The following is a 24,360-nucleotide window of genomic DNA, read 5'->3' on the forward strand; positions in this document are numbered from 1 at the left end:
GACCTCGCTGGATTCATTTCGAAATGGCCTTTATTTTCGTCCCGTGTTTTTCTCGCAGTTTCGTATTTTCGTATTTTGGTCGTAAATCCTCGGCCGTAATATCTTCAGGGCAAAGCATGTCATGCGGAATCACTTATTTCTCTCTCTCTCTCTCTCTCTGGAATATTTCAATACCTCAGTCTGTTTCTCGTCTCAATAAAATAATTGAATTTCTCTCTCTCTCTCTCTCTCTCTCTCTCTCTCTCTCTCTCTCTCTCTCTCTCTCTCTCTCTCAGTTTCTGGTATTTTTCGTTTTCAGTGAAATTTTGTCTCAGTTTTTTTTATAAATATTTGAAAAATATTTCTCATATATTATATATTAAGTATATATTATATATATTATGTGTTCCTTATATATTTCCAGTCTCTTAATTATGGTTTTCTTTCCTCAAATAACAATCTAAATTCGTTCTTGTAATTCCGCATTACTTTTACTTCAGTTTTTCAGTTGTTAATTATTATGTGAAAAAAAATCTTGATAATTCATCACACCGTCCACTGACTTACATGCTCAAAAAATAATAAAAAAAAAAAATCCTGCTATCCTGACCTGACCTCTGTTATCCGCAATGTCATTCAAAGTGACCTAACTTGGGCGAGGAAGGTCAGTGTCTTGTATTTTCACATATCCAGATTTCCATATTTTCTTTGAGAAATCCCGGAAGGAATACTTTACGGATGAAATCAGATTTAGCGGGATCACTCATGCAAGCAATTGACTACTGTGGAATAGCAGAAGGAGAGGAAATCTCTCCCTCCCTCTCTCTCTCTCTCTCTCTCTCTCTCTCTCTCTCTCTCTCTCTCTCTCTCTCTCTCTCTCTCTCTCTCTCTCTCTCCTTTTCTCCGCGGTCATGGAATGCAATTTTTTGCGTCCCCGAGAATTCTGACAATAGTGTTTTGTGAATTCTAGGCCGTCTCCCTTATTCATGGGGCGTTCGGTGATTCTCTTTGTTGCCTGCGAGCGTTTTCCTGCATCCATTCAGGAAAACTCTCTCTCTCTCTCTCTCTCTCTCTCTCTCTCTCTCTCTCTCTCTCTCGTTTCTTTTTCCGCGGAGCCATTCCTGTTTTATCTCCACAGGTCATTACGTTTTCCTTGCCTGGTTTTTCTTTTGTTTTTTATCCTGTCTCTCTCTCTCTCTCTCTCTCTCTCTCTCTCTCTCTCTCTCTCTCTCTCTCTCTCTCTCTCATTTCGGTCTTACAGTGTCCTGCCGGTCTATTACAGTGCCTTTAGCAGTCTATTACAGTGTCCACATTGGTCCATTAAAGTGCGCATATCAGTCAATTACAGTGCACATATTGGTCTATTACAGTGCACATATCGGTCTATTAAAGTACTCATATCGTTCTTATACCGTGCACATATTGGTCTATTAAGTGCCTATATCGTTCTATTACAATGTCCATGTTGGTCTATTAAAGTGCACATGTCGGTCTATTACAGTGTCCATATTGGTCTATTAAAGTGCACATAACACTCTATTACATTGCACGTATTGGTCTGTTACAGTGCGTATATCGGTCTATTACAGTGCACATATCGGTCTTACAATGCCCATATTGGTCTATTACAGTGCCGATATTATATGATAGTTCACATATCGGTCTGTTACAGTGCCCTTATTGGTCTATTACGGTCCCCAAATCGGTCTATTACAGTGCACATATTGGTCTAGTACAGTGCCCATTATTAGTCTATGATCGTCCACATATCGGTCTGTTATAGTCCACATATTGGTCTATTACAGTGCCCATGTTGGTTTAGTTCAGTTCCCTTATCAGTCTATGATAGTCCACATATCAGTCTATTATAGTCCATATATTGGTCTATTACAATGCCCATATCGGTCTATTACAGTGTCTATATCTGTCTCTTATAGTCCACATATTGGTCTATTACAGTGCCTATATCGGTCTATAACAGCACCCATATTCCATTAAAGTGCACATACCGGTCTCAAGCGAAAAACTCCTTCAGAACTGTTTTGGTTTAACGTAATACAAATTAAAGTTGATATCATCTCGTCACGAAAACAACAAATCGACATTTCCTTACGTACAAAAAATAAAATAAAATAAAATAAATCTCTTTTATTGTAGTTCATAGAAATTCCGATGTGACTCTCCATTCGTTCATTTATTCATCGAACTAAAACAATTTAAAATAAAAAGGAAGATAAAATTGGGCTTCGAGATTTGGGCGTGGCTTAATACTCGGCGTGTCTAAAGCTCTTTCAACTTTTGGCAGTATTACCGAATTACCTAAAAAAGAAAAAATTATATATTTTTGTGGCCCCTTTTTCTCTGAGCGGGAAAATAACTGGAGATTAAAAATCAGAATATTGGGGACGAACTTTGCTAAATACTTATGTCTTTCGCTCTGAGAAAGAATGTTTTTTTAAAAACAGCATTAAAAAGATTGGTAAAGTTCGTGCTTAAATGTATAAGACGCTTATGCAATAAACCTTTGAAAAATATTAAAATATCATAGGATAAAAGATGTGGAATAAGGCAAAAATACATAGGAAATTTAAGATTTTAACAAAGGGGAAGTTTTACTGTATCTAAGTAAATAGGACGAAAGTAAAAATAGTTTCCCTAATATATTAAAATATTCATAAGAAATAGAGAACCTTTTGCCCAGTAAAGCAATTAAAAGATTCATGTAACGTATTAAAATATCGATAAGATTAACGAACCTTTTGCCCCGGAAAGCAGTTAAAAGATTCCAGTGGAATCTCTGACACAGGACAACAAATAAAGCATTTTGCCAGATCCAATATGAATATCGAGGCCTTGTCATTGAAATGAACACGTTAAAAGATAGAGTGCTCCGCGTAGCTTTGGAAAACCACATTTAAGAGCCTTTACCTTTCATAGCGGATAGATACCGCGCAGTGGCGGGAATCTTTGAAACACCCTGATGAAGTTTACAAGAAGAAGAAGGAAAGAGGTAAACACGAAGCTCAATGAGAGAATGCCAGACGGAAGAGAGTGAAGAAAGCATTGGACGCAGAGAAAGGAAGAAGGAGAAAGAGGTAAACACGAACTCAGAAAGAGAACGCCAGAGAGAAAGGAATAAAGAAAGCGTAGAACACAGAGAAAGGAACAAGGAAAATCATCCACTTGCTAAAAGAGAGAAGCACGGAGGAGGAGGAATGACAAAAGGAAAAATGATGAAGAGACATAGAAAGCGAGGGACAAAGGGAAAGGCAACGGTGAAAATGAGTCACAGGCCAAAGGAAAGGAGATTAGAAAGAATTGGAAAAGATAAAGAACAAAGCTACACGGAAAGGGAAGATAAATAAAACAGAATGAATAATGCAATTACTACGGGAAAGAGACTAAGAGAAAAGGAATGAAAAAGAGATATGTTAAACATTAAACAAAATGTATACAACACTTTTTGTAGGCACATTTCTAGCCTGAATGAAGTAAAACCTGTTTCTCTATCACAGGCCAAAAGTTCTTTCATAAAAGCTGACGAATTCGTGGACATGTTGTAAACAAATCAGGCACTTCTGGAACGAGTTGTTAGCTACCAGAGATATTATCCTGATTTGAATGATTAAATAATTGATTTAGTTTAAACAATTACAAGTGATAACAAGTAAAAAATGCGCCGAAGTGTCTTCGGCGCAGTCGATTTTTCTGTACAGCCGCTACAGCGTGTAATCAAGGCCACCGAAAATAGATCTATCTTTCGGTGGTCTCGGTATAATGCTGTATGAGCCGCGGCCCATGAAACTTTAACCACGGCCCATTGGTGACCTATCCTATATCGTTGCCAGAAGCAAAACTATGGATAACTTTAATCTTAAATAAATTAAAAACTACTGAAGCTAGAAGGCTGCAATTTGGTGTGTTTGCTGATTGGAGGGTGGATGATCAACATACTAATTTGCAGCCCTCTAGCCTGAATAGTTTTTAAGATCTGAGGGCGGACAGAAAAAGTGCGGACGGACAGATAAAGCCGGCACAATAGTGTTCTTTTCAGAAAACTAAAAACTGAAATTTATTACTGTCATTTAGGAAAATGGCCATTGAAAATATCCTCGTATCAATTATTTAACAATAACTTGAAGAAATGGGCAAATATTTCATTTAAAATAGACAGAAAACACTTATATACTGCCTACGCTTTCCAAATCCATGGCCAACCGAGGAGTGACTCCTTCAATAAATGTTTGTTAACAACTACCGCGTAGAGTAGTAAGCGGAAACTGAATTCAAGGAGATATACCAATGTAAGCGTAGTACGGAGATTCCGTCAACTTCCCTCCCTTACCCTGGGGCCCGAAGTTATCAAGTCAATAACCTCTCAAGCGTATTCCACTAACAACTAGGGACACATACATCATCGTCGCGATCTAGAGTACCCCACAAGGCATTACTCTAATGGCTATAGGATGACTTCAGGCAAAGGAGGTACGACAAACTCTCCAATAACGCTCAAGAGAAGGCGGGGAACGCCTACTGTTAGAGAAGAGAGCCGTGGGCTCCTTAGCATAAGTTATCCTGCCTTCTTTGGTAATGGCGTCCGGGATTGATAGATGGCCACTGAATAAATTTACATAAGGGATTTCTTCCGGGTCGGAAGGTTTTTTTTTTTAAGGTTTCGTAAGGCGGAAAAATATTTGCCTCTTAACTTTTTCTGGTGGGACGAATTGACAAATAAAAAACTTTATTTTTTTTAAGGTTTGTGGTCTTTTAATAGATAAATGGAGGGTTGAAAGGTGTTAGTGTGCTGTTTACTTAGAGCTGGGTTATATTTTTTTTTACATGTTACCTGACAGTTTATTACTGCTTTTCATGGGTTTAGTGATATTCATTGCTAGGAATCTAAAGACCTGTAGGTAATAATTATCGTATATAGAATAGTTAGAAATATCTTATATAGATATATATATATGTAAATGAGATATGTAATTTTATGTTAAAATACACACATGTATATATATATATTTATATATGTCTGTGTATTTCTGTATTTATATATATGTATGTATGTATGTATGTATATATATATATATATATATATATATATATATATATATATATATATATATATATATATTTCTATATATGTCTATGTCTGTGTGTGTAACCATATACAGTCACTGTAACCATCACTTCCAATAAAAATAGCAATAGTCAAATGAATGAAATCGAATGTTTCCTATTTCATAGAGAGAGAGAGAGAGACAGAGAGAGAGAGAGAGAGAGACAGAGAGAGAGTAAAGTTCGAAAACCCAATTCGGGTCAGCTCTTCGCGAACGTGACACCTGACAAACAATCTCTTCACAAACAACGATAAATATATTTGAACACTTATGTATTCAAAAGTAATATGTATTTAAAATTATATTTTAAAAAAATTCTAGAATTATTTTTAAATAATATTAAAAAATAACACGCATTTAAATATATATTTAAAAATAATTATATTATTTTCAGATATATTTTGTACCCATACATAACTATGGATTAGTTTCTCCATTTGAAAACTCGTGCATATAACGAAGGTAATTATTAGCGCACCTGTCAGGGGGCATTTTATCCCTAATTACACCCAGGTGAGTGAGAGAGTGATGGGGGAGGCGGTGGGGCGGGGAAGTTGAAGAGCCCACACCGAGAAAATAAAGGTAACCAATGTGAGCAGTCTCACTGAATGGGCCTCAGTTCTTTACCAGCCGTCGAGCTGGTCGGACGTGGATGCGCCGCGCTCTGTGAACAGTGAGAGAACTTGACAGACGCTTCTCGTGATAGAGTTACGCAGGAAAACTTTAGCAAATGTAGATTTTGACGGATTTCTGTTTGTTTTGACGGTGAGTTTAGAGTCATCCTTTGCTTATTAAAGATTTGGATGTTAGATATTTTTAAAAGTTTTAATTTTTTAGCTTTTCATGTAATAGTGCAGTGATTCATCGATATTTGATACTTGAGAAATTATGCCGATATTTTCTAGTGAACTTTTTAAATTGTTACGATTGTAATCATGTAAATAGAATAATATTTGTGTAATATATATTATATAATATACATATATATACTTGTGTAAAATATATATTATATAATATACACATATATATATATACTTTATGTATATAATATATATATATATATATATATATATATATATATATATATATATATATATATATATATATATACTTTATGTATATAATATATATATGTATATATATATCTGTGTGATTATGTAGATTTAAATACTTAGTAATAAGAATTTTTATGTATATATTTATAAATGCATAAGGCTAATGGGTGTGTTATGTTTATAATTTAAGTTTTATGACGAATTAACTTTTCCTTATAACTTAAGAATTCTTCGTAAAAAATTATGTACGGTCATTACTTAAATAATTAAACTACAGGATATTAAAAAAAGTTATGAAATCTCAAGTACCAGTAATTTAAAAGAGAAATTTATGGTCAACCATGACGAGGCAATAAATAGATATTTTTAGACAGATATAGTTTCTTATTGGTAAAGAAGATTTTAGGAGTAAGTGAAATATGGGTTGTACAACCCGTAGACTTTCGTAGGTTAGATTTGTGACTGATCGAAATTTGTAAACCCAACGTTTCTAGATGAACATTCAGTAACTGAAAAAAGTTATTATTATTATTATTATTATTATTATTATTATTAAATTATTATTATTATTATTATTCTTACAGGTAGCAAGCTCAGGGATGCAACTGAGATGATAATTAGCGTAAAATTTTTAATAAGGCTGTATAATTGCAATTACTTATCCATGAGCCGTAAATTATTGTCTTTTGACAAGATCATTTGCATTTATAATCTGATTGCAAATACAAACGTGATAAAGAACTACAGATTATTATTATTATTATTATTATTATTATTATTGTTATTGTTATTGTTATTATTATTATTATTATGACTGTCCACAATTTTCTGAGTGGCTTTAAAAATTCACAAACATCACAAGAAACATTCTGCACCATAAAATATCCATTTACTCTTATTGTTATTATTATTATTATTATTATTATTATTATTATTATTATTATTATTATTATTATTATTATTATAGTCCATAAAATTTCTGAAACAGCTTTAGATAATCACAAACATCACATGAGACTTTCTGCTTAATATATTATCCATCTATTATTATTATTATTATTATTATTATTATTATTATTATTATTATTATTATTATTATTATTATTATTACGGTCCACAAATGTCTGAGAAAGTTTTGAAAAATCACAAAAATCGCGAAAAAAAATTCTGCATAATAAAATATCCATTGATGGAAGACCGAAGTAACAAGAAAATTAAGAATAAATACAATAAATTTTATATAAACTCCAAAGGCAATAAACTAAAATGTATTTTTGCAAAGGATAATCAAAGAACGCATAAAGAAAGTGTTGGTTGTATTGAATTAGGTATATGGGCCACAGCTGTCATAAGAAAGATAATTTTGGCATATAAAAAGATTATTTATTGCTTATGAATGTTTTGTGATAATAAAATCAGTCCCCAAAAATAACTGATTAGGGTGTAGATTCCTCACAAGTGTGCCAGGCTTTGTATGCATGTATGTGTATATATGTATGTATATATGTATGTTGGAGCTATTCACATAAATGTTGTTCATGAGTGTGTGTGTATATATATATATATATGTGTTTGTATACATATGTATATATATAATACATATATATTTATATATATTATAAATACCAGGAACTTAAAGAAATAAAACCACGACACAAAGCAATCGAAAAATATTTATTTGCAGAACTGAGACACACCTCATAGACATGAGAGCACTTTCCCAAAAATGAATTGAGCAGAAAGGGTTTTCCTGCGTTGTCGCCCTGTCCGAAAAAAAATTATTCTTTTTATTTTTATTTTTTTTTCGGTAAAGGAGAGGTTGCATGTAATCTTGCAAATGACAGGGTATGTTTTTTTTTTTAGAAAAACTTTTTTTTTTCAGGGTCCTCGTTTTTGTTTTTTTTCATGTTGGAGAGGAATATTCTTCAATATTAAATTTTTGGTTCTATATTACTTAAGTATTATGAATATAAATACTATACATGCTTAATAATTAATTTTTACTTTAACATTTAATCTTTAGTAAATTAAAGAGTTCCAGTTTTTTATTTAAATTTCTGTGAAATGGCGCAACTTAGATATTTTTTCAACTGAGAAATATTATAATTCTTTTGCATTTAGTAACATTTTATTTATTAGGCTCTAATCATTATTTTCCATTTTTAGTTTTCTGAAAAGAAAACCATTGTGCCGGCTTTTTCTGTCCACCCTCAGATCTTAGAAAATACTGAGGCTAGAGGGCTGCAAATTGATATGTTGATCATCCACCCTCCAGTCATCAAGCATACTAAATTGCAGCCCTCTATCCTCGGAAGTTTTTATTTTATTTAAGGTTAACGTTAGCCATAAACGTGCGACTGGCAACGATATAGGATAGGCCACCACCGGGCTGTGGTTAAAGTTTCATGCGCCGCTGTTCGTACAGCATTACACCGAGACCACGAAAGATAGATCTATTTTCGGTGCCCTTTATTATACGCTGTACAGAAAACTCGATTGCGCCGAAGAAACTTAGAGGCATTATTTAGTCGTTAATTATAGTAACTTGTATTTAATTTTTATCAAAGTGAAACGTTTCCATTTTTTATTTGAATTTCTGTGAAATAGCCTAATTAAATTTTATTTTTTGAACTGGAGGCACTATCATAATTGTTATGCATTTAGTAACATTTTATTTTTCAGGCTCTTAATAATTGTTTTCTTTTTCATTCATATAAAAATTATCATCTTCAGGCTCTAGTAATAATTTTTCTTTTGTATTTTTCCAAACTCTTCGTAATTCAAATCAAATGGATTTCTTCTCCTCTGTAATTAATTTCCCATCAGTTGTTTATGACGAAGAAATAATTTCTCGCTTTAATTACATCCATGAATTATTTGTCCATTTAGTAATTGCCTCTAATTAAACTTGTAATTTATCCTAATTCCTCCAACTCACTTTTCTAAAACAAAGGAAGAGGATTATAAGTCTCTCCTTTAGGATGGCAGTTATTGGAACTTCGAAAGTTCAACCTAAGATGCAATGCATTACTACCCTAATACAATTCTTCTTGCAATTTAATGATTTGCTTATATTTTCCTATTTATTTATTAATTTGTTTTTAATATGTGAGATCTCTCTCTCTCTCTCTCTCTCTCTCTCTCTCTCTCTCTCTCTCTCTCTCTCTCTCTCTCTCTCTTACCTTCTGCGACTTCTTGCAAATGAAGGCCTTAATGTTCTTTGGAAGCTTGAGTTTCGAGTTAATGGGCCCCCCTGTGGTGGGCTTGTTCCATATGAATAGGGTTCATCTTCTGAATAATAATAATAATAATATTCTTTGTAAGCTTGAATTCCAAGTCAGTGGCCCCTGCAGGGTGGGCTTGTTCCATATGAATGGGATTCACCTTCTGAATAATAATAATAATAATAATGAATAATAATAATAATAATAATAATAATAATAATAATAATAATAATAATCTGCTACATTAATTTCCTTGGCTGCCTTTCTGTGTCTGTGTGTCCCTCCCCTCGCCCGTCCTTCTCTCCCCTCCCCCTCCCTCCCCTCCCTCCCCCTCGAAACAGCAGCGAGCAGACTGCAGACAGCGCGTCGTGGTAAATTCGCCGATACCGAAGACAGTTTGCCCAAGGCGGCAGAAAACTGCAATTAGAGAGGGCTGTTCATCACTCTCCTGCGCAATTCGTCCGCGAGGGGCCGTTCCAGAGGCCTTAAATCTCCCGAGAGCTATCGGTGCCGATAAGCACGGGAACTCGTCAAGAATTTTCCAACTTTTGGGAGGCGATACGTCGCTGGTTCAAGATTGGCGTTTCGGTGTAGGGGATGTGGTTAGGAGGTTGATGGGTTAAATTGGATATAGATAACGACAGTTTTGTGAAATGTCTTTTAGAGATTTTTTACAGACATGTGAGTAATATATATATATATATATATATATATATATATATATATATATATATATATATACATACATACATATATATGTATATATACGTATATTAATATATATATACATGTATATATGTGTGTATGTATATATACTGTACATATATTAATATGTATATAATACACACACACATATATATATAGAGAAAATGTGTATCAAAACATGTGCACAGTAACAAACATATTACACACACAGACACATACACAATGCACACACAAACAAGAAAGCCATAATAACTCAAGAACATTATAACACGAGAAAGCAGAATACTTCGTACAATTCAGTCACATACTACCGCACCCAATGGCAACGTTGAGTATGCCACCAACTTCCATCCGCAATAATTCGTCCCATTTTAAAACGATATTTTATGGTGATCCCGTTGGCTTTCCCGTGATTATCATTATCATAATGATCATTAGTACCGAGATCGTGTTCAGCTACACTAGGATGATCGTTTTCAACAGGTGGGTCCCAACAGCAGTTCATAAGAGAGGGGAGAATGTTCTTATCGTGAAATAACGGGAAGTAGGTTTATCAGGTTTGAAAAGGATGGGTCGTATAGGGCCATGTTTTTTGGTACAGGATTGATGTAGAGGTATTATCATTTTTTTTTTTTATTTTTATATATAGTGGAGGATTCGCAGGCAGATACATACATACATGCATACATGCATACATGCATATATACATACATACATACATAAAGATACATACATGTGTGCGTGTTTGCATATATATATATATTACATGTTATATACAGATATTTATGTACATACATATATATACATATATATGTCTGTGCATGAGAGAATGTGTACATTTATATACATATATGTGTATGAATGTATGTATGTATATGTGTGTTTACATATTTATACACGACCCCAACACCCGCTAAACCTATCCATTACCCGACACCAAAAGGACTCAACCTATTTATAAAAAAAAAAGAGAGAGAGAGAAAAAAATGAAACCAAAACTCCCTCACGAATCCTTCCGCTTATCAACACCAGAGAGAGAGAGAGAGAGACCCCCCACTCCCACCTCCCTCCACCACCTCGAGAGAGAGAGAGAGAGAGAGATTTACGATCCGCAGGACTTCCCCAGCAGGAGGAATTACGGGGCGCCGTGATGAATCGTCGGCCCTAATTGTAATTTTATGCTGGGCTGGACGAAACTCCGTATTTATCACATCATCTGAAATGGCTGGCTGCGGTCTGCCGTGGTTAGGTTCCCCACCGGAAATTTATATATATTTTCTCGCGCGAATTACGGTCTTGAATTCACTGCGAATTCACTCATATAACCCTCAGCCGCTGTTTACCTGGGGCGCGCTTGAATTTATGTGTGTCTTGAATTTGTGGCTTGGATTTATGGTGCCCGAGGTGTTTTGCGGTTTTGCTGTTTCTGGCATTATTATGAGGGCGGTTAATTTTGTGCTTGATTCGTGCTTGTGTGTGTGTGGGAAGTTGGAAACGCCAAGGAGATTTTTGTGAGAGTTTTGTTTTAGTTTTTTTATTTTTGTTCGGTTGTGGAGTTCGCCTGGATGTATGGTTGCTAATGTTGGTTTTATATTTTTATTTTGTACGGTTGTGAAGTTTGACTGCATGCATGCTTGCTAATGTTGGTTAAATATATATATATATATATATATATATATATATATATATATATATATATATATATATATATATATATATATACATGTATACATACATACATACATATATACATACACACATACGTGTCTCCGACAGGACTGTCCTTGTCTCTTATCTTTTTCTCCCCCCCCTGACGTAAAAGACAGAAGTGGACCCAGCCGTTTTTATTCTGTTGGGGGAGACAACACAACACGAAGTCTTATTTTTGTGAAGCAATCTCACATCGAAGTGTTTTTTTTTTTTTTTTTTTTTTTTTTTAGAGAGGTTTCAGGACAAGCTGGAACTATTGTTTTTCCTGAGAGAAATGTCACAATGAATGTTTCAAGTTTTGCTTCTGTCTAGAAAGGAGTAATGGCAGTAAAGGCTTGATTTAAAAGAGTAAGTGGTAAATACAGTATGTGTGTGTATATATGTATATATTATATATGTATGTGTGTGTATATATATACTGTATATATATATATATATATGTATGTATATATATATATATATATATATATATATATATATCTATATGTATGTATGTATGTATATATGGAGATATGTATATATCTGTATATATAAATGTGTGTATATATGGATATATTTATATATATGTATATATATACATATACTTTCTGGAAATCAACGGTAATCGGAAAAAACACTTTAGTTTGATGTGATACCTCATTTAAAACCTTATCATGTAAGAAGCACGAGAAAAAAACTTTAACTCTTAAAGTTTACCTTTCAAAGATTTATTTTGTTTAGCTTTTAAAGTTGAATTTCTTATTATAAAATAAAGAATCTTTATTTTAGAAGAAAAAATACGGCGTTAGAAGTTTTATTTTTATGAGAGTAGGATTCTATCAAATTTTAAATTATTTTGAGGGTATGATAACCAAATATTATAGATTTTTGTAAAGAAAATCTGCGCCACATAAATAAATAAACTTTTTCTTTTTTGAGAAAGAATTCTGTAAACTTTGACACTACTTGGAGAATATGAACACCAAACGTAATTGATTTATATAAAGAAAATCTACGACAAAGTGAAAAACCTTCTTCTTCTTCTTCTTCTTCTTCTTCTTCTTCTTCTTCTTCTTCTTCTTCTTCTTCTTCTTCTTCTTCTTCTTCTTCTTCTTCTTCTTCTTCATTTGAGAATGAAAATATTCTTACCTCCGCTGTTCCTCTTCTTGCCAAAATGCCGTAGGATAAAGGAACCCCTTCCCCCCGTGCCACTTGTAAAGGAACCACGCTGATTTTTGGGGCGTCGTCCCTAAACCCCCGGATCGCCAGATGGTTCAAACGACAAGGTAGAAAGAGAGAGAGAAAGAGATAAAGTGCTTTTGATTCGAGAGAGAGAGAGAGAGAGAGAGATAAAGTGCTTTTGATTCTGCGAGAGAGAGAGAGAGAGAGAGAGAGAAACTCAATTTTCTTATTTAGAAGAAAGCCGTAATGAGGTGTCGAAATATTCCAGTAAGAGAGAGAGAGAGAGAGCGCGAGAGAGAAAGAGAGAGAGAGAGAGAGACTGAAAAGGTAAATTTTTAAATTTCTATTTTCAGTACTTATCCATTTTTTTTGTAAACCTCCCAAAATCAAAAATTCATACAAAATTTACACATGCACATCAAAACAATTATACACAATACCAAAACCCTTAAAAAAAAAGAAAGAAACGAACGCTTCCTCGTTGCTCCAAAGCGAAACCGAAGCCGAAGCCGGAAAGAAATCCGAGAGAAGGAATCGGAGGCGGGCCGAGTGCCCCAGGCAGAGAGAAGGGACTTATGAATCTCTCCCCCCTTCTATTCCATATGTAAAAGGAAAGGCGAAACCTCCTTCCCGGAGGGCGTGTGTCTTTCAACGCCTGATGGAACGGAAGGTCGACGTCAGGATTCAGAGTAATATTTTTTATTTGAAGGCCTATGATGTTCTTTCTCCCCGTGCCTCTATTTTTCAGCAATATTTCTTATTCAGGGGAATGACGGACTGAGGTGTTTAAAATATTCTAGAGAGAGAGAGAGAGAGAGAGAGAGAGAATGTCTTATGAAAGAGGGTTGCCTTAAGGTGAGAGAGAGAGAGAGACTCAGTTGTTTAATTTAAAAAAGAGAGAGAATGAGGTGTAGAAATATTCCAGTGTTTGAGAGAGAGAGAGAGAGAGACAGACTCAGTTGTTTAATTTAAAAGAGAGAGAAAATGAGGTGTGGAACTATTCCAGTGTTTGAGAGAGAGAGAGAGAGAGAGTTTAATTTAAAAGAAAGAGACAATGAGGTGTCTAAATATTCCAGTGTATGAGAGAGAGAGAGAGAGACTGAGTTGTTTGATTTAAAAGAAAGAGAGAATGAGATGTCGAAATATCCCAGTGTTTGAGAGGGAGAAACTCAACGTTTTATTAGAAGATTGACAGACTAAGATGTCGAAATATTCCAGTATCTGAGAGAGAGAGAGAGAAAAATTATTTTTTTTAAGCATTTTGCATCAATTTTAGGTAGAGTAAGGTACACAAAGTTAATTTTAATATCAAAGCAAGAAATGAGATTTTAATTCAGAGTTAATAACTTCTATGTGGCAACATAATTATTTGTATTTTAAAGCAGTCTTGACCTAATTGAAGCAGAGTAAGAAATACATGGCAGATTCTCTTGACGGACAGACAAAGCCGGCACAATAATTTTCTTTCACCGAAAACTAAAAGCCTAGTTGTTCATTTTACACAAAACCCAGGCTTTGATCCTCTCTTTGTTCCATTAAAAATAAATACAAAAAAAAGAGAACCCCCGTAATCAACCGTCCCTTTGACTCTATATATGAAGTGTGGCTAATTTTCTCTTCTGAAAGGACACGGTTGATAATTGCAGGACAAACAGAACTCTCCCCTGTGAAGTTTTTTTTTTTTTCTACGTCATAGAGTTGGCAGTGCTTATTATTCTAACTTTGGGTGTTCAGGTTTTAGTGGTCATTTATTTTTATTATTATTATTATTATTATTATTATTATTATTATTATTATTATTATTATTATTATTATTATACATAACTTACTCTCCTGTTTATAAAAACTGAAAGGCTACGGTATTAATAAATCCAGTATAATACATTATTTATTCCTCTGTTAATAACTGAAATTATATTCATCGTTACTAACTCCCACGGTTTTATTAAAAAAATAAAAAAAACTTCCTCTCATTTAAGAATTCCAAGATACAAACTAACCCCCTCTTCAAGCGGGACGCATTTTTAGATAATATTCCTTTTCAGTAAAGGAACGGAAAATTTTAAATTGCTTCTAGACCATTTTTACAATTTTTCTAAAGTTTCAGTCTTCGAAGATAAAAAAATAAAGAAAAAAATACTTCCTCTTCAAGAATTCTATGATACCAAACCACCCCTTCTTCAAGTGGGATGCATTTTTAGATAATATTCCTTTCTCAGTAAAGCAACGGATAATTCTGAATTGCTTCTAGACCATTTTTCTATGTATTTTTAAAGTTTCAGTTTTCGAAGAAAAAAATAAAGAAAAAATACTTCCTCTTAAACTTTACCATTCCTGGCAATGCTATTTCTTCCTGGGAACATTCATTCGACACAAACACGAAGAAATGTATAAATAGATTCACCCAGTAATGTTGAAAAAAGCCTTCCAGTCATCACCCAGTAGAAATAAATAGAAATAGATAGAAAGTAACTCTTCGATTTTCCCCCCACTTATCTGTAGGGCTCTCAGTAATGAAACGCCTCTCTCTCTTTTTTTTTTTGGGGGGGGGAGAAGGTTCAAGTGAGGAGCCTTCCTCACGTAGGGGAAGGGAAACTCATTAAATGTTCACATGCGAGTGAAACCTTAATGCAGTGAACTCAATCGAGGGCCCTCGGGAGCCATGAAAAGTCCTGTAGGGTCTTCACGAACTCTCTCTCTCTCTCTCTCTCTCTCTCTCTCTCTCTCTCTCTCTCTCTCTCTCTCTCTCTCTCTCATTTTTACGGTCTAATGATCTGTGACTGTTTGTCTGGCGTAATGAACGCATCTCATTTTTTTTTTTTTTTCTGAGAATTGAGGTACCGTCTAACCTCGTGTATTTCCTTGAGTCTGTTACTGCTACTCTCTCTCTCTCTCTCTCTCTCTCTCTCTCTCTCTCTCTCTCTCTCTCTCTCTCTCTCTCTCTCTCTCTCTCTCCATAGAAAACCACTGAATGTAATAGCACAGAGTACATGCCCAATGATTTTGAAACTTGAATTGTCTATAGGATCGAAAAGCTATAAAATTCTGGGAGTAGCGTCCAAAGTACTACCTGTAGAATCAACCCAGGGCATTGACCTCATGACGTAGATGAAGTGGATCCAATAATAGATTAAAATTAGGGTTATTAATTTTTCTTATTCAGGAGGGCCTCTCAATATGAGGACAGTGCTTCATTGAAAGATGGCTCAAACCAACATGAATCTGAAGGAATTGTGATAATTAAGTGAAAGAGAGAGAGAGAGAGAGAGGTGAGTCCTGTTTTCCCAGGCAAAGAAATCAATATCCCAGGAAATTGGTTATCAGGTGCATCCTAAAAAATGTCCCTCCTGTCTAAAATCTATTTCCCCTCTCCCATTCCAGATCGTCCCTAGATGGAACGAGCGACTTCAACAGTCTGGGGGGAAATGAGAACGAAATCTCCCTAGAAATCTCCCCAGAAATCTCCCTAGAAATCGCCCCAGAAATCTCCCTAGGAACCTCCCCAGACACCACACATTGGACCACATGCAGGAAACACAAATCGTCGAAAGGAGCTTCGTGTCGCCACATTTTCACATGAATCCCGACGCCAGTGATGATGATGATGATGCTACTTGATGGAAACTCTCGTGCAGGGAAGGGAAAAAGGAAGTCGCATAAGAGTCCCGTTGGATTTATGTGAAAGAAAGAATGATTTCGCCTCGATATTTGTTCCGTTTTGTGCCTGTCATGAAAGCAAGAGATTTCCAATTTTTATTTCTATGTTTATTTATTCTTATAGAGTTCCTGGTGGATCAAATTAGCAATAGTAATAAAGGACACTCATTAAAGAAATATAAATATGAGAAACATCACTTAGATTTCTGATCACGTCAATAATCGTCTTAAAAATGACTTTATGAAAATTTCAAGGAGATCCAAGCCTGTGACTTTTCCAAGATGGCTGCCGTGATTCACGTCAGAGGAAATGAGAGAACATCTCTATAGATTATTCTCTATGAGGACTCTGATGCCGGACATGAAAATTAAGAGACGCTGTCATTTTATTTCTAAAGTGAGTCTAGGTTCAAAATGGAGGTTTCACTAAGATGAACGTGGAAGAAACTCGTATAAAAATGAGAAAAAGACAGTCTCTGAAATTTTTATGGTTTGTGAGACTGATGCAACAGTATGGCTAAGAAAAGCGCATTATATTGACTTTTTTGTTCTCGTGCATTCAAGATGGCGGTTTTTCTAAAATGGAGGGTATTTCTCGAGCTGTATGTTAGCTTTCTACTCTTGACGTCTGTGGAATCCAATGACGAAGGTAAGATTTTCGTATAATGATCTATTTTATATAATTTTGATTTAAGTACTTTTATTGGGAATGCTTCTGTATAACACTGAATTTGAATGCTTTCTCTCTCTCTCTCTCTCGCAGCGACCAGTATGCATATTGTAATTTAAATACAGAGGAGCTCTATGAGGTGTCCTTTCTCTCTCTCTCTCTCTCTCTCTCTCTCTCTCTATCTCTCTATTCTCTTTCTCTCAGTGACCAGTATGATGTGTAATTTAAATTCAGAAGACTCTCTCTCTCTCTCTCTCTCTCTCTCTCTCTCTCTCTCTCTCTCTCGGTATGCTTATTGTAATTTTTAAATGTTGAGGCATCATATATATGAGAGGTCTCTCTCTCTCTCTCTCTCTCTCAAAATCAACCTCGAAGACCTCAGCAGTTATTTTCTAATGGAAAAAGAATATATCCTGCCACTCCTAAGATCTCCAGAGATCTGATGTGAAAATAAGACCTACGTACCACAGAGGGTAAAAGCCAGACAGCAAATAACTTGAATATTTCATAAGTGAAATAATCTGAATAATATGAGGCGAAAGAAATTCTCTTCTTACGCCTTCTTTTTTTTTTTGTAGATCCCTCAGGAATGAGACTGGCAGGAATTTATGAGAATACGATTCCAGAATCCAAGATATTTTGGTGGTGTTCTTTTTTTTTTTTATGAATGAAAGAACAAGAAGTAGTACAGTGGATGATGAAAGTGAAGGGAAACCTTTTAGATTTTCTATGAATGAAAGGAGTAAAGTAGAAGGAGTGGATAATAATGATGTAAATATATATATATATATATATATATATATATATATATACATATATATATATATATATATATATATATATATATATATATATATACATACATATATATATATATATCATGAAAGATTTTCTTCACTATTATCCAACGAAAATTGAAGAGTAAGTGAGTGAATATCTTTGTTATACAAACATGAAAAAGGAAATTATTTATGATTATTAGCCATATCAACATCCACAGATTGTTGATAAAAATGTATAATATTATTCACGTGCAAACAGAGTTGATGGAAGCTTTTTCTGATCAATACCCCAGATCATTATTCACGGGTCTTTGATAAAAAAATGCATAATACCACTCAGGCCAAATCAGCAGTCCCTGAATTGTCCCTGTTTGGTATCAACAGATCACTTCTGCAACCAAGACTTCGAAGAATTCTCTTCCATACCTTAGTATCTTCCTCCCGTAGGCGGGGAGTAGTGCCTTCAGTGCATCTTACATGGTACACTGTAGGCATTACTTGAGGTTCTTTGCAGTGTCCCTTCGGCACCTTCTTTACCCTCAATTTCCTTTTCAGCACTGAATGACCTCAAAGGTCCCAGCGCTCGACCTTTGGCCAAAATCCTACGTTCCATAGCTTCCTTCCTTCCTCTTCCTGCAAAACTGTATAGGAATCCTGCTCTCACATCTCAGACCAACGTAGGAAAGTATCAGCATCCTCCCTCTCTCCCTTCTTCTCTCCCTCCTCCCTCCCTCCCTTCCTCCCTTCGTGGGAATCCTTTCAGGATGGCTCCTTCCATCACGAGCCAAAAGACCCGCATTATGGCATCCTACGCCATCAAAGGATGTCTGAGAATGATGTCATCACCGAACGCCTGGTTCCATTTACGCCCAAAATGCAACTCGTGCCTGCAAAGAAAGGGCAAGAAGGACCTAAGTGGGGTATAGGTATGACTCGATTGCCTCCGTGCAAGAGGGGATTAACGGCGGGTGCTTGGTCGTAAGGGCGATTGGATTTAGGGTGTTTAGGGCTGTCCAGCCAAGCCCTTAGGGAGGCGAAGAGGTCCTGAAAATGAAGGAGATGAAGTATACGGATAACGGTGGAATTGGGAGAAAACTCCATCACAGTTGCACTTAGAAGTAATAGTCAGAGAGGTTGGAAAGCAGGGCTGAAGAAAGCAAGCTGAAATGGAAGTAAAAGGCTAAAACGTGAATTATTATTATTATTATTATTATTATTATTATTATTATTATTAAAAGAATACTCACAACAGCTTCAGTCTTGAAATGGAGAAACGAATTCACAGTTCTGTTATGGGTACATATATTTAAAAATAAATCTCTGTAGAGATTTATTTTTAAATATATGTACCCAGACATAACTGTGGATTTGTTCCATTATTATTATTATTATTATTATTATTATTATTATTATTATTATTATTACCCAAAACCGCTTCTTCTCCTCCTAATGAGACTTCCTTCTCCTTCTGAAAGCCCTTAAAGCCTCTCACGAAAATTAAAAAAAAAAAAAAAACGAAAAAAAAGCATCGAGACCAAACCAAAGGGGGACAATTTATTACCATGCCTGACTCGTTGTTTTCAGCCCGGCTTCAACCAGCCACATCACCCCTTTCCTTTGACTTTCGCTCAGACACGCGAAAGCATCGCTCACTTCAGAGTGAGGGAAGTCGAGGGGTGCCTTTTCGAACACGCCAGTACTGCGCCGATGTTTATGTCGAGTTTTCGTGTTTCGATTTCTGCTGCTTTCTGCTTTTTTCTTTTTATTTTTTTCTTTTTTTCTTTTTGTGGTTCTGTTCTGTTGTTCTTTTTTTCTATTGGAGAGGTTGTTTTTTTCTGTTTGTGACTCTGTGTCTGTTAACTTTCCATTCACTTTCTTGAGAGATCTCTTTCAGGTCTTCAGTCAGTTGTCACAGAGGTTACGTGAAATGAAAGAGTGTGCTTAGTTCTATAATTTAAATGAACAGACAACAATATAAAAAAGAAGAATTTTTTTGTATGTATGTATATACATATATTTATATATGTATATATATACATATATATACACATACATATATGTGTATATATATATATATATATATATATACATATATATATATATATATATATATATATATATATATATATATATATATATATATATTCACAGAATTCCACACACAAACAAAATAAATTAACACATCCTCAGGGAATGATACAAATCCCACCCGAGTCCTTCATCCTTCCCCTACGGGCGACCATAACACCCTGGAAAGTAGCCCCCTGAAGGACCCTCTCGAAGGAATATGGCACGAGGGGGATGAAGGATGAAGTCGAGAGTCCTTCGGAAGGACCCTAGGAGTCCAACTCCAGGATTCACTCGAGAGGCGAATCGTGACGCGAAGGACCAAAATAAACATTTCGTCTTTTCCCTCGTTTTTTAGTGTTTTGATTTTGGTTGGGGTTCTGTCGCTTCTTTTGAGAGAGAGAGAGAGAGAGAGAGAGAGAGAGAGAGAGAGAGAGAGAGATAGATTGAGAGAGAGACAGACAGACAGACAGACAGATAGAGAGGGGGACACAGAGAGAGAGACAGAGACAGAGATAGAGACAAGGACAGAGAGAGACAGACTGACAGATAGAGAGAGAGAGAGATTCAGGAGAGAGAGAGAGAGAGAGAGACAAGGACACAGAGAGAGACAGACAGATAGAGAGAGAGAGAGAGAGATGAGATATACAGACAGACAGATAGAGACAAGGCCAAAGAGAGAGAGAGACAGACAGATTGAGAGACAGATATATACAGAGAGACAGTTTGAGACAGTGACAAAGAGAGAGAGAGAGAGAGAGGCAGACAGGCAGACAGAGAGAGAGAGATACAGACAGACAGATAGAGACAGGGAAAAGAGAGAGAGAGAGAGAATTAAATGAAGAAAAAAAAATACACAAATGTATTCGAATTTCTCTTTGCGTTTTATTTTCATTTAATTCAGTTTTCTCTTATTTTCCGTCTTTATTTGAGATGAGAGGAAGACGCACGAGGGAAAAGATAAAATAGATAGGAATAAATTGAAAATAAAAAGAAAAACCAGAAGGTAATCCACCACATTTACATAAACTTATTCCCCTGACTATATCACCGCCACCGAACGCTATAAATACACAACGCGCACACTCTTATGCACACTCAATTATAAACACGGTCTTAATGACCATCCACAGGGGAAGAAGAGCTGTTCAGCTCCTCCGTTTCAAAAGGGAGGAAAGAGAGAACGAGTTACGGGAAGTGTTAGGGGAGAGAAAATGCCATTTAAATTTCAAACGATGTTCTACGTGTTTCTGGGCGGATGCTTTGCGGAAGAAATTGTCATTTTTGTAAAAGCACTTTAAGTCAGAACGCGACAACAAATAAATAAGAAATGGGCCGGAGTTTCCTTGTAGCAATCGAGTTTTCTGTACAGCGTATAATCAAGGCTACTGAAAATAGATCTATCTTTCGGTGGTCTCGGTATAATGCTGTATGAGCCGCGGCCCATGAAACTTTAACCGTGGCCCGGTGGCCAGGCGGACAATTATGGCTACATTTAACCTTAAATGAAATTAAAAAATACTGAGGGTAGGGGGCTGTAATTTGGTATGTTTGATGATTGGAGGGTGGATGATTAACATACCAATTTGCAGCCCTCTGGCCTCAGTAGTTTTTAAGGTATTACACACAGAGTAATATCAGGGAAACAAAAAATAAAAGGACAAATTATAAGTTCCACAAAGAATAATACCAGGCACTCAAAAATAAAAGCTTCAATTATGAGATTACTTCAACCCCAAATCTCAAAACGTAAAACATTTTATTTTTTCTCCCCAACGAAATGAGAAAAAAGCAGAGCATTAAAATAATATGACTTTTTTTTCCCTGAAGTAATTTGGCAGTGTTCAGCACTTGAGCCAACACAGAGGAGAGGAAGTGTGTGTTTGTGTGTGTGGATGTGTGTGTGGATGTGTGGATACAGGGTGTAAAGACACAGGCTGTTTAAATGAGAGAGAGAGAGAGTATGAGGTAGTGAGGGAGAGTATGGAGTGAGAGAGAGAGAGAAGGTATGAGGGGGAGAGAAAGAGAGAAGGTGTGAGGGGAGAGAAAGAGTGAGAGAGAGAGAAGGTATGTAGGGAAAGAGAACGAGAGAGAAAGTTTATGAGAGAGAGAGAAAATATGAGAGACAGAATATGAAAGAGAAAATAAAGAGAGAGAGAAAGCATGAGAGAGAACGAGAGAGCTTGAGAGAATATGAGGAAGAACGAGAGGGAGAGTGAGAGAAAGAGTAAGAGGAAAGAGAGAGAGAGAGAGAGAGAGAGAGAGAGGCCCTCTCGTGTTAAGAACAAATAGGTCAGGCCACAAAGATCTTTGTTTCCCGCGTCTGGTTCCTGGCTATTGTCCGCAGGCCACCAGATAACATCATTAAAATCCTAAGTGGATGCTTCTCTCTCTCTCTCTCTCTCTCTCTCTCTCTCTCTCTCTCTCTCTCTCTCTCTCGTTGGGATAATTCTTTTATTTTTGTCTTGGTTTTTCGTCTGCCAGGCCTCATCTTCGAGGCTGGGGGAGGGGTGGGAGTTCTTGAAGTTGCTTTTTATATCCTTGGCTTCTGCTGTTTCACAGCAAATATAATATTTCTCAATGCTTTTTGCATCGTCTTTTGTTTGGGTGTTGTGGACGTTCAAGTTGCATGCAGTAATGTTTTCCAAAAATATTTATTCTTTATGTTTTTCAAAAATATTTACTCTTTATGTTTTCCAAAAATATTGGTCCTCTTTATGTTTTTCAAAAGTATTTACTCTTCTCTGTGTTTTCCAAAAAATATTTATTTTTCTGTATGTTTTTCAAAAATATTTATCCTCTATAAGTTTTTCAAAAATATTGATCCTCTTCTTAATTTAAACTAAACATAAACAACAAGACATTAGTACTTGATTGTGTAAAATTTGGTGAAAGGACATTGAACTACAGGTATGCTGTTTAAAATCATAATCATTTTCTGTTTTTACTCTAGACTAAACTTTACTTACACTAAAGTATAATTAGATTATGTACTATGTGATGAACAGACACTGAACTACAGTGATGCTGTTTAAAATAAAAATAATTTTATGTCTCCAAACATCGGAAAAAATGCAAATCCTGTTAACCATTGATATATATCTTTCTTGAACACTATTTAATTCTCGTCTTGGGTCTCTGGTTTAAGTTTAAGCTTGGCAGAGAATGAAATTACAGGCATTCGCCTTTATCAGCACATATTTTATAGGTATGTGGTGTTTTAATTGAGGCAGACAGAAAATTTCAATCCCGAAATAGTTAACATCTTTATACCATCGAAGGCATGAGTATGAAGATTGTAATCTGGTTTTAGAAAAGTTATAAAATCCCCCAAAATGAAGCTGTTATAACCGCTAATAAAATCCAGAAATTTAATAACTAAAGTAACTTTTGATTGCAGTGCTGTGGAATTATTTAAGAGAGAGAGAGAGAGAGAGAGAGAGATGGATATATAAATATTCCACGAGGCACTTCAGCTATGTAAATACCCTGCATAAATTTCAAGTCTTGTCTCGAGAGAGGAGATAAGTCGGTGCGTGTCAGTGAGAGAGAGAGAGAGAGAGAGAGGAGTGTGTATCTGTCTGGGATGTGTGGGCAGTGTACCAGACATCATTTACACGAACATACCTCTCATTTCTGGTGTACCCAGAAAAGTCATTATATGAAGTCCACGAGTAAAATCCCTCTGGATGAAGCTAGCGAACGAACTCCAGTAGACAGGAGTCTTGGAAGAGAATCTAGCATGCAGACGACTCCAGCAGACAGGAGTCTTGGAAGTGAAACTAGCAGACAGACAACTCCAGCAGACAGGAGTCTTGGAAGTGAAACTAGCAGACAGACGACTCCAGCAGACAGGAGTCTTTGAAGTGAATCTAGCAGACAGAGAACTCCAGCAGACAGGAGTCTTGGAATTCAAACCTAGCAGACAGACAACTCCAGCAGACAGGAGTCTTTGAAGTCAAACTAGCAAACAAACAAACTATGCCAGACAATTCGGCAACGCGCTGGAGGGAATAATGAAGAGGCAGAAGATAAACTGTGGTCATTGCAATAGCAGGAAAAAAAAAGTAGAAGCCATTGCTTCATAAGTTATGGAAAAAACTCTCAAAGGAGGTTTTCATGACAATTTTTATGATTTTTTTTTATTTAGTGCAATTGTGTATGTACGATTATAATCGTTTCAAAAGCCAGTTGAGATTTTAACTCTATGTTAACCAAATGAAGGATTTC

The 24,360-nt window shown here is 35.6% G+C and overlaps 1 protein-coding gene across 1 annotated transcript in view; it reads left to right on the top strand.

Annotated features, from left to right (window-relative positions):
- The first annotated feature begins 17,047 nt into the window (after window positions 1-17,047).
- Window positions 17,048-24,360, top strand: part of LOC136854721 (nephrin-like) — a 34,857-nt gene continuing 27,544 nt past the window's right edge. Inside the window, 1 exon segment of the mRNA XM_067131308.1 lies at window positions 17,048-17,260. Coding sequence (XP_066987409.1) covers window positions 17,176-17,260 — 85 coding nt within the window. The 5' untranslated portion in view covers window positions 17,048-17,175.

This window comes from Macrobrachium rosenbergii, chromosome 30 (assembly GCF_040412425.1).
Source record: "Macrobrachium rosenbergii isolate ZJJX-2024 chromosome 30, ASM4041242v1, whole genome shotgun sequence".
NCBI lineage: Eukaryota > Metazoa > Arthropoda > Malacostraca > Decapoda > Palaemonidae > Macrobrachium > Macrobrachium rosenbergii.